The sequence below is a fragment of the Cervus elaphus genome, chromosome 21, assembly GCF_910594005.1.
Source record: "Cervus elaphus chromosome 21, mCerEla1.1, whole genome shotgun sequence".
NCBI lineage: Eukaryota > Metazoa > Chordata > Mammalia > Artiodactyla > Cervidae > Cervus > Cervus elaphus.
In genome coordinates, this window is record NC_057835.1 from 14,364,064 (window position 1) to 14,376,286 (window position 12,223).

Sequence of the window (12,223 nt, forward strand, 5' to 3'; positions counted from 1 at the left end):
ATCAAGAGGTTCTTTAGCTCTTCTTTGCTTTCTGCCATAAGGGTGGTGTTGTTTGCATTTCTGAGGTTATTGATATTTCTCCCAGCAATCTTGATTCCAGCTTGTTCTTCCTCCAGCCCAGCGTTTCTCATGATGTACACTGCACATAAGTTAAATAAGCAGGGTGACAATATACATCCTTGATGGACTTCTTTCCTGATTTGGAACCAGTCTGTTGTTCCATATCCAGTTCTAACTGTTGCTTCCTGACCTGCATATAGATTTCTCAAGAGGCAGGCCAGGTGATCTGGTATTCCCATCTCTTTAAGAATTTTTCAGAGTTTGTTGTGATCCACACAGTCAAAAGGGCTTAGGCATAGTCAATAAAGCAGAAGTAGATGTTTTTCTGGAACTCTCTTGCTTTTGCGTTGATCCAACAGATGTTGGCAATTTGATTTCTGGTTCCTCTGCCTTTTCTAAATCCAGCTTGAACATCTGGAAGTTCACAGTTCACATACTGTTGAAGCCTGGCTTGGAGAATTTTGAGTATTACTTTACTAGCATGTGCTTCCTGCCAATCTCACGTGTCCTTAAGGCATCATCTTCATACTCACACTCCATCATTTCTATAATTCATGTAGCTAGAACATTTCTTCCAACTCTTCAAGCTTCTAAATTGCTTTAAGGAGAAAAGACAATATTGTATTCAATAGTCAACATTACCTTAAGGGCACAGCACAGGACAGAATCCACAATGTAATAATTTTTCTTTAAAAAGATAAATTTCAAGTGGAACAGTAGAGATAAAATTGCCTTCCTACCTGAAATAGCTAAAAACAAACAAAATATCTGAAACAATAGTTTTCAAGACACTGGGCATCAGGTACTGAAGGAGAGCAATCCCTGAAAGACAGGAAGCAAATTAAGTGAACCCTATGATTGCCTGGGCTGTATCTTGCATTAAGAGTGTTTCAGACTGGCTCCGGTTGGAAGAATGCACATGGAACTCAGTGCAACTTCCTGATTTGAGGAGATAAAACTGAGAATCTGGGGGGACCAAGGTGGCTAGAGTTTGTAGGACATACTGCCAGAGAGAAGAGTTTCTGAGAGAGAAGACTCAGAGATCTGCAGAAGGTCTGATCAGTGCATGCATATGAGGAAACAGTGATGCTCCAGAAAAAAAACATCTGAAAGGATTAGTGCCTGGCTCTCACATTGGGCTGGGAATAGTGTCTTTTCCCACAGTCTGAAAAATACCATAATTCATGGGACATTAAGTAGAGCAATCAGATGAGCTTTGCTTCAGTAGTGTTCAGTAATTACCCCTAGATTATATGTTGTTGCTCTAGTTCTTCCTTAAAAATAATCTTAAAGGAAGATGGGGCTTCCTGGTGGTCATGGTTGAGACCCTGCCCTTTCAATGCAGGGGGCTGGGTTTCGATCCCTGGTAAGGGAACTAAGATTCCACATGCCATGCAGTGTGGCAAAAAAAAGAAAAGAAAAGTAACACCAAAAGTCTAAGAAGACATTTCTCCTTTTTATAAAGATCAAAATGTTTATTATTTTGTGTTACAAAAAATGAAAAGAAATCCAATCAGATAATGAAGTAAACATATAGGGCAATAAATCTTTGAAAAAGGATAAATTATTCTAAAAGAAATGAATCCTAGAATGCTTTCCCTTCAAGTCAACCACTCTGTTGCTTAATAAACTTCTTGTAAAATATTTTATAGTAGAAAATACAGTTATATTTCTGTATTGGAAAAGAATGTTCATATCAGCCTTCTTTGTAATAGATAAAAACTAAAAATAACCCAATTGTCCCTAAATAGTCAAGAGGATAAAGAAACTAAGAAACTGTAGAATAACCATCCAGGGGACTACTACCCATCGGTAGAGAGAGATGATCTCTGGATATATGTGCAATAACATGGATGAATCCCAAGATCGGTATGCTGATAGAAATAAGCAAAACAAAGCAAAAGTATGCATTTGTATGGTCCTACTGATCTAAAACTCTAGAAAATGTATTGATAAGTTGATACATAATAGAAAGAAATAGGTGGTTGCCTCTGGAGGAGAGGGAGGAACATGGGAGGAGAGAATCCTAAAGGGATACACTGAAACTCATGCTAGTGTTCATTTTCGTAATTGTGATGGTTTTGTGGATCTATACAAATACTTAAACTTAGCAAAGTATATGCAATAGATACATGCAGTTCACTGTAGGTGAATCATAACTGAAGAAAACTATTTTAAAACTTAAGTGCAAAAGAGGAAACAGAGAGAAAGGGGAAGAGAATTAAGAGTCTTGAAAACCTGTAGTCAGAACATTTTGGCTGAACTTGCAGCTGTGGTCTTGAGCAACTTACTTAAGCTCTTTGAGCCTCATTTCCACACTAGGATAACAGCTGTGCCTACCTCACAGTGTTATCATGAGACTTAGATTGAGAGAATGCATGTATACACTTACTACAGTTTCTGGTGCATAATAAATGCTCATTAAACATCAGTTGATCATGATGATGAAGATGAGGGATGAAAGGGGGTGGGAGTTAAAAGAGGAAGACAAAAGGGAGAAAAACCAAGAAGGAGCAAAAAGAGAGGAACAGAAACAGAAGAGTGACAATAAAGCAAATAGTTCATGGTAGTCGCTCAGTCATGTCCGACTCTTCACGATCCCGTGGACTGTAGCCTGCCAGGCTCCTCTGTCCGTGGAATTCCTCAAGCAAATAAGCAGATATTTTAAATTCCAAAAGTGACTGTAAAAATTGGTATTTTCTTAAACTCTTGCCTTCATTTCTCTGGTTAACTTCTCAGGTAGGGATCAGAGCCTTGAGTAATTTTGGAGGAAAATGTATTCACTGCAGTCTAAAATCTCCAACTGGCATTCAGGATAAAATTAGATTCTCCAGACTTTCACAGTGACAAGCCCACCAAAAACTTCAAACAAAAAATAAGTGTCAAATAGCACCATTGTAATTTCAGAACTTTTTCTAGTTGAACAGAGGGATATTATATAAGCTCATTTTTCTTCTACACTGAGCCAATTTATGTTATGGCTAAATACATAGTGGAGATCATTTTGTTTTTTCCCAAATGATAATTAATTTTTGGAATTGCCTTTCCCCACAAAGAGCCAAAAGCTGTAATAACACAATGTGATCCAAAAACCAAGTCCCATCTCACTGAAGCTTGGATTCCAAATGTTTAAAGACATTAATTGTGCATGGAAAATAGGATAGATTTGAATGATAGAAGCTGTGAGGTGACACAGAATGAGCAAGCACTCTTTTTCTGCCATTGACTAGCCATTTAGCCTTGGGGGAATCACCTAACCTCTTTGAGCCTCAGTTTCCTCATCTGTTTAATGGAATTATTAACAATAGCTATCTTTAAGATTGTTTGGGTGACAAATAGAGATAATACACCTAAAACACTCACTAAATATTAGTTCCTTTTCTCCTCTTTCTTTAAAGCTTTGATAATTGAGTAAATAGTATCTGCCAAAGTAGAGATTTGTATTTAAGGAGGGAAATAAGAATATAACAATTTTTTTTTTTTTTTTTTAAGCCAGGGCTTCACTGGTGGCTCGGTGGTAAACAGTCTGTCTACCAATGCAGGAGACATGGGTTTGATCCCTGGTCTGGGAAGATCCCACGTATGGCAGAGCAGCTAAGCCTGTGTGCCATAGCTAAGGAGCCTGTGCTCCAGAGCCCTGGAGTCACAGCTACTGAAGCCCACACACCGTAAAGCCCATGCTCCCCAACAAGAGAAGCCCAAGCTCCACAAATAGAGAGAAGCCCCCATTCACCTCAACTAGAAAAAAAAAAAAAAGCCTGCCCAACTACGAAGAACCAGCACAGTCATAAATAAATAAAATGACTTTAAAAAAAAAAAGGTGCAAGGCTTCATGCTCTAAACATGAGATTATCTGCATAATCACATATATAGCATGTGATTAAAAATTTGAGTGGGCCACACTTTCATTGCAATATCAGTCTCCTATCAATTATTTACAAAGTGGCAACCACCTTGACTTGGATCATTTTCAGGAAGCCAGTTCCTCCTAGACCTCCACGTGTTGCCCCAGCCAAGAGAGTGGCCTTGGAGAGGATACGCTCACTCCAACAGCACCCCTGCGTTCCTCTTTGCTAACTGTTCTTTGCTGACAGCATATACTTCCTAGGTATGTCCAGCAATATCAAATCGTTATCCTCTGGGAACAAATTTAACTTTTGAAAGTCACCAAGTTGTGTAATCTGGCTGGACATTGTTGTTTGAAAAGTGAAAGTGAAAGGGCTTCCCTGGTAGCTCAGCTAGTAAAGAATCTGCCTGCAATGCGAGCAAACTCAGTTCAATTCCTGGTTTGGAAAGATCCCCTGGAGAAGGGATGAGCTACCCACTCCAGTATTCTTGGGCTTCCCTGGTGGCTCAAACGGTAAAGAATTCACCTGTAATGTGGGAGACAGAATCTGGTTGGACATCATTGTTTAGGAATCAAATATAGAAAAATTGCATTTTGGGGGGGCATTTTTCAAAACCGGACTCTGAAGATTATTTACAGGGATCTGAGCTCAGTCATCAAAGAAGCAGGATCAAGATAAACACATAGTTCCTTAAGGTGACTACATTGAATTGACCAATAAGCATCATCAAAAGAAGCATAATTCTTATATATTTTTTTTAAAGTATAGAAAATATCAAATTCTTTCCCTAAGAACTAGCTATCTGCCTGCTCATTGGTTAGGTTTTATTTCATACTACACTGTGAGTCATCGTTTGTGAACATCATTAACAGAGATTATGTCTTCCTGTGAATTATTATGAGGTTAAAATATTGACCGGGGCTGCAGTCCCTTCTAGGAAATAACCAGAAGAGTCCATCCTCAACCCAAGTCAGACACAAACAGCATATCTGCTTGTGGAATTTAAATACAGTCTCAACAGATCTAAGTTAACAATTTATGAGGAGCTAAAAAATACTCATCATTCTTCCTCTAGTATTGGGAGGAGCGGGACGTCAACCATGGAAACCATGGAGCTCAGACAAGCCCAACACAGTCGGACTGTCCCAGAGCATCAGACACGTGTGAAATGTTCCTTTCCCCTACCTGATGCGGTCCAGGGAACAGCTGGGAGAGTCAGATCAGTCGTCCCCACCCAGCACCCGTGCTGACCCCGGGTTCATGACAGCCTCATTCCTGGACCATGAGAGGAGTCCGAGGTCAGGAAGAGACAGGGAAGCCACTGTCGCTGGACTGTGTACCCTTCACTGTGTGCTTGTACCTAGACTCGTAATTGCTAAATGTTCGCTTTCATGTGATTTGGGAAGTTTGGATCCTCTCTTTGAAAACTCTCTGCTCTCTCTCCTTCTTGTTCTGTGACTTCATAATGCCATGGGATTTTGACAGCAATCAAATGGGTACAGACACTCCAGTATATACTACCCTGTCAGCAGATGCGCAAGTCCCTTTAGGTTACCATTGTGTAAAATTCTTCTTCCTCCTTCTCTAGGAGGAAGATGATGCATTGTGACAATGTCCTGACATTAGGATGGTGCCTTCCAGCCTGGAACAATTCTTGGTGTCCAGCAGGTCCCCAGACTACAATTGTAGGGAAAAACTTCACTGTTTAGTTTATAAAATGCTTGTCTCAAGCAAACAGAATATTGCTCTCCTCAACACTTTGTCAAGACGTGGGACTCCTTCAGTCGTTGCTCAGAGATTTCCAGTATTTCTTACCTGTCTCCTCTACCCATACAGAAATTGTCTCTTGATATCCCAGGAGAGAGAGGACAACTAGTTATTGGAAAGAGCCATGCATAACAAGGCTGGAATGGTTTTTAGAAATTATTAAGCCCAGTATGCCCACTAGAGTTAACAGTCACAAGCACAGGTTGTATCCACGTGTCCTCGGTATCATTTTCTAATTATGAGGACTTGAAAATTTTACTTCAGCTCTATGAACCTCAGTTTCTTCACCTGTAAAATGGAAATTAGGAATCCCATCTTGACCAGCTGCTTTGAAAAATCACAAGGGAAGACCATGTGTATAAAAATCAAAGTACCACCATCAAGTGGGTCTTTGATAATGCAAGTTTTATTCTTTTTTCCTACTGGATACTCAGAATCCTAACCTTTCAACCAAAATGACATAGTGGGTCCTTCTGTAAGGGAAATGGGCTGAGGATCTTCCTGCAGAAGGCTGAGATCTACCTGGGCAGACTGACACCTGGGGGTCACTGTAACATTGCCGCCCGTGATTGGTTCCCAGCTGGCCTATTGCACAGCTACGTCTAATACGAGCTGGCAGGTATCATGCTAGTCCAGGAAGGATGCCGTGGAGGAATGAGGCCGTATCCACCTGGAGGATTTGCAGGGAAGTTTCTCGGAGGAGAGGACACCTGAGCTAATGCTATGAGAAGAGTAAGGCTTGGCCACCCGCATGAGACCTGAGGGAAACAGGACACTGGAGAAGTAAAACCCTGGAGGAACAAGCGAGCAGGGAAACAGCTAGTGGGAGACGGCCAGTTCATAGTGAGGCTGGAACATGTGTCGGGATTTGGGAAGTGAAAGGGGATCTGATATATGACAGTCTTGAGAATTTTGCCATGCAGGAAAGAGATTCTAATTTGAGAGACTAGAGAGCCATGGAAAGACTTCAAGTTAAGGAGTGACATGGTTAGATCTGAGTTTCAGAAATACCGGCTGGAAAATAACAGTGTGTATTCAGAGACTTCCCTTGTGGTTTAGGGATTAAGACTCCAAGATTCCACTGTGGGGACCACAGGTTCAATCCCTGTTGGTGAACTAAGATCCCACATGCCACGTGGTGTGGCCAAAAAAAAAAAAAAACGAGTGTATATTCAGTAGGGATTGGGAACTGGAAGCAAACAGCTGCCAGAAAACTATTCCAAAACTAGGTGAGAACTAAAACAGAAATAGGATAGAAGGAGAAAGGTGGATGGATGTGAGATTTATTGAGGAAATAGAATCTACAAACTTAGGATGACCAGACTGTGGAATATGGGGGGAAAGAAAAGCAACAAAGATGAGACTAAGGTTTCTGGCTTGAGAAATGGTGCCAATGGTTCTGCCAAGAATTGGAAAGAGACTTTGGGGGAGGTGGTGATAGCTTATGGTGAATGATGTTGGATTCGTGACTCCAAGGAAGATTTAGCTTCGGGACCAGGGACCAGCCTTGATCACCCAAGAGCTTTTGTGTAGCAGAGTTTTATTAAAGCGAGAAAGGGACAGAGAAATTTCCTGACATAGACATCAGAAGGAGTATGGCAAGTACCCCCACTCGTTAGTCTTAGCAAGGCCTTATATACTTTTACCAGACCCACTCCCACAACATACACCTTAAATTAACAAGGTTAGAACTAACAATAGCAGGGTCTTACCAGACTCACTCCCACAACATACATCTTAAATTAATAAGATTAGAACTAACAATAGAAAGGTCTTACCAGACCCATGGAGCTGCCCTTGTGGCTCAGCTGGTAAAGAATCTGCCTGCTATGTGGGAGCCTGGGTTCAATCCCTGGGTTGGGAAGACCCCCTGGAGAAGGAAAAGACTACCCACTCCATTATTCTGGCCTGGAGAATTCCATGGACTGTATAGTCTGTGGGGTCACAAAGAGTTGGACACAACTGAGCAACTTTCACTTTAGAGCTGCCTTTGTAGCTCAGTTGGTAAAGAATCTGCCTGCAATTCAGGAGACCTGGGTTCAATTCCTGATTCAGGAAGATCCCCTGGAGAAGGAAATGGCAACCCACTCCTAGTTCTTGCCTAGAGTCCCATGGACAGAGGAGCCTGGCAGGCTACAGTCCATGGGGTCACAAGAGTCGGACAGGACTTAGTAACTATACCACCACTACCAGACCCACTCCCACAATATACATCTTAAGATAGATAACAAGATTAGTCAGAAGATTCTTGTTAAGGAGAAACATGTCCTCATGCACGGTACATTGTTGTCATATAATCATTGGTACAGAGTTTAAGGGAAAACATATCCTTGAGCAAGATGAGCTGTTTTGTTGTGTAATCCTCAGCTCTGGGTTTAAAGAAAAAAACATTTGTCCTTTTCTCCTCCTTGAGAACCCCAGACCCCTACCTCCTCTTTGAGAGCTCCAGACCCATTTTTCCTCCTCGGGGACTCTGGACTTCTTATCAACCTACCTGGAAATTGACTCTCTCAGTGGTAAGGAAATGATGAGTTCAACTTGAGACCTGTTGAATTTGAGGATGGCCTGAGACCTCCAAATGGAGATGCTCAGCAAACAGCCGTATAAAGCGACCTCCTGGAATCTATGACTAGGAGAGTGACCAGCCCACATTCCTGTTGAATCTGACCAGCTCCCTTCTCTGTTTCCAGTACTTCATCTTCACGGGGGTGTTGGCCATGGTGACCTGTGCGGTTTTCCTCCGACTCAACTCTGTGCTTAAGCTGGCCGTGCTCCTCATCATGATTGCCATCTATGCCCTGCTGACCGAGACCATCTATGCAGGCCTCTTTCTGCGCTACGACAGCCTGAGCCACAGTGGAGAGTAAGTGCCCACCACTGTGCTCAAAAAGAGCTCAGCGTCTAGTGGGAAATGAAACCATTGGGAAAATGATTAAGGCAGAGAAACTTAGAGACTGATTGAATATTGACTTATTTCTCACGCACTCTGGATGACAAGTTTAGGCAAAATTCCTAGTTTTCTATTTTATCATGTATATTCACTACAGATTAATTCATGGATTAAAGTTTGGACTAAACCATAGCTCAAGTCTCCCTAAATGTAATAATTTATAATTCCTTCAACTGTAATAGCTCCAAGATTTGTGAGGTCTGATTGTCACTTTGCTGCAGCGCTGTTAATAATAGCAGACCTGTGCATCGAGCAGTTGCTAAACTCCTTACATTGTGTTATTTTGAAATATGGAAAAATACAACAACAACAAAAATCTTAGCCTAAATTCCTTAGAGAACAGAGCCCGAGGCAAGCATGAAGTGCTAATCCAAACCCAGGACGGCAAAAGTGAGGGGAAAGGAAGTGAAGAAGGAAAGGATGGAAGGGAAATACAAGCCATGTTATGCTGCCCAGATGAATCGTGAAGCTGGGGCTTTGGAGGATGTCTCGAAGTCTCTCTGGGTAGGTGAAGAGGTAGGGAAAATGTCTCAGACAGGAGGGATGGAATCTGTTGGTTCCTTCCCTCTCGTTTCTCCCATTAGTCTCAGTTCATATTCTGGATGTACTTCCTGGTGATGTACTCCAGCCATTTCTACAGCCCTTGGGGAAACCAGACCCCACACCTGCCTTGTGGAGCTCCACGGGGGCTGGAAGCGATGGAAGGAGCCAGACACCGAACAGGAGGCTGATTGGCCTCGGGAGGTGGAAAAAACAGAAGTTTCGCTGAGACCAGAACACGTGGCCAAAGTCTGAGAAATAGAGGCGGTCAAGACAGTCCTAGAAGCCCCAGAAAATGTGCCTGAGACTAATAATGGGAACATATATGATACAGCTCCTGGAAATAAACAATGCATACAATTAGTCATGTTTACTTCTGCATTTTTAAAAGGATAAAGTCTTTCAGATATTGTTGAAGTTCCCTTCCCCAGCATTGTTCTTTTATCCTCCTCCCAAGAGTCAACTTCTGGTGCATTTAATGTGTATCCTTCCCATCCATGTGTTTTATATTGGGTAGGCCAAAAAGTTCATTCTGATTTTTCTATAAACTGAAAAAATCAGAACTAACTTCTTGGCTAACCCAGTATATATTTAGTTGTATCTATATTTTAAATTGTTTATAAAATTCTTATGCTATCATGTAATATTGTATTTTTTAAATTCGTATAGGTTCATATCTACAGATTTAGCTCATTTTAGATAGAACATACCAAGATATATTTATCCTTTAACCTATTGAAACGTTATTGATACTTCATGATCACCATTGAAAATATCTCTTTGGGTTTAGATCTCAAAACACACTTACTGGAATAGAGGGTATCTGCATTTTCAACTTTTTAAGATCTTGCCAAATGGCTCTCCAACAAGTTTGGAATGGTTTATCTCTTACAAGCAGTGGTCTCTGTAATTCTTATTCAGTTCCTTAGTGAGAATTTTATCTCATTATTTTCATTAGTAGTTCCTTCATCATGAATAAATTTGTGCAGCTTGTTATTGTTTATTGGCCATTTTCGGTAAACTTCCAGGTCATATCTTTTGCCTGGTTTTCTATTAGGTGGTTTGCCTTTTTCTTACTAGGTTTGTAAAGGTTCCTTATAATTTCTAGGTACTAATTTGTGCCTGTTATGCAAATACAACATCTGCTTTATACCCATTACCTTATTTAACCTTCATGGCAACAATCTGAGGAACACAGGCTCAGAGAGGTTCAACAATTACCTGGATGCACATGGCCAATAGATGACAGATCTGGATTCAAACTCGGGTCTTTCTGGCTCAAAAGCCCATCTTTGTAAACACTGGATACAAGTCTCTCACATCAAGATGAAGAATCTCTCACCAAATGCCCAGGGTTCAAAGAAAGTCAAAATAGTTTCAAATTAGATTAAATGGTTAGTGGCAACAGACCTCCCATGGCCAAGCAGAAATCAGCACAAAAGAGGGCAAAAATATATATGAACAAGGAAGGCCATTTTTGTGGTAAAAATAAAAATTACCTAAAACCTACTCACTCAAAGGAAATTTAAAAAGTATTAATGGAGCAAACCAGGGCTCTGGCGTCAGGTCCAGACTCTGCTGCATTAGAAAGTCCCTTCCCACCTCTGGACCTCAGGTTACTCATCAGCGAAGTGAAGTAATTGTACTCAATTGTGGGGCTGCCTGAGACTCCGATGTGCCTGCCCATGGTCGGTGTTCAGCATCTGTTCACTCCTATCCCATCCTTCCTTTTCAGGAGAAAGGTTTAGTTCTGAATTCTGTTTTAAGGTCTTAAGGAAAAACTTACTGTTAAATTGTTAAGTAGGATTCTAAGAGTGCACATAATCCCAAGTTCATTGCTGCTTTTCTCAGCTTCCTGACTCAAGGTTGATTGTCAGTTAGTCTTGTATTGATTCACACTCTATCAACAGAGTTAAATTAATGAGAAATGGAAGAGTCCATTCAGCTTTCCCTCTCGGCCATGTTTATAAATCAACAGGTCAGTAGTCACTGTGGATCCATTTAGCAGTCACAATCTGCTCATACGATTGGAATTTAACCAATCCGTAGGAGCTCGCATTGGTTTGGGGCATTTCTGCTGATTGTTCCTGGGGATTGGGTGCTTGGGAAAGTACAGAGAACCTAGCCCAGGGCATCCTGGCTACATCCACACTGAGATGACCCCAATACTCGGACTCTATCTGCTCATGAGGCCCCCTCCATGACAACCACCTGTCTCCATGGATGACAGTGAGCGCAAAACAGGGGAGGTACCCTCACTGCCAATATCTTATCGGCCCCTAGAAATTCATCCTCCTCAGCACCCCCAGTAAGGAAGACTATATCGTGACACCTGCAAGTACAAGTTTAGGAGCCAAACCACCTGTCTTCAAATCCTAGCACCTTCATCAGCCAGCTGTGTGATCTTGAGAAAATGAATTAAAAGCAACCTAACCTCTTTAAGCCTGATTTTCTCATCTGCGAAGTGGGGGTGATAATAGTTCCTATGTTGTAGGAATATACGAGAGATAAATTGTGATAGTGGAAACTTAGCTCAAGGTCTGGCATAGAATAAGCACTTGATGAATATAAATGATTATTACAGTAAGCCCCCTACATACGAACAAGTTCCCTTCTGAGAGTGCATTCATAAGTTCAATTTGTTGGTAAGTCCAACAAATAGATACCCAGCTAACACAATAGGCTAAATAGTACTATACTGTAATAGGTTTGTAATACTTTACAAGCAAATAATGCATAGAAAACAAACACAAAAAATAAAGAAAACATGTTTAATCTTACAGTACAGTACCAGCTACATCACTGCTTGTACTCTTGCTTCCGGACATCCTGGGCTTGAAATAAAGACCCTGTACTTCTGTATTCTATATGTTACTCGACAACAGAAGATGCATGCATGTACAATGTAGCCAGACACGTGAACTAACTTGCATGATTGGACATGTGAATGCATCTTTGCATCCTTGAAAGGTCATAGCTTGAAGGTTTATGGGTAAGGGACTTACTGTGTTAGACATGACCCTTTCTAGAGCACAAATACTACTATTGTTAGAAATAT

General features: G+C 41.2%; 1 protein-coding gene across 4 annotated transcripts in view; it reads left to right on the forward strand.

The window, feature by feature from the left end:
* The window catches only part of ADCY8 (adenylate cyclase 8), a 226,972-nt gene that overhangs the window by 182,475 nt on the left and 32,274 nt on the right, over positions 1–12,223 (forward strand). For all 4 annotated transcript variants that reach the window (XM_043880380.1, XM_043880381.1, XM_043880382.1 and 1 more), the window contains one exon: positions 8,366–8,538. In XM_043880380.1, the coding sequence (XP_043736315.1) occupies positions 8,366–8,538 (173 nt within the window). The remainder of the gene's footprint in view (positions 1–8,365; positions 8,539–12,223) is intronic.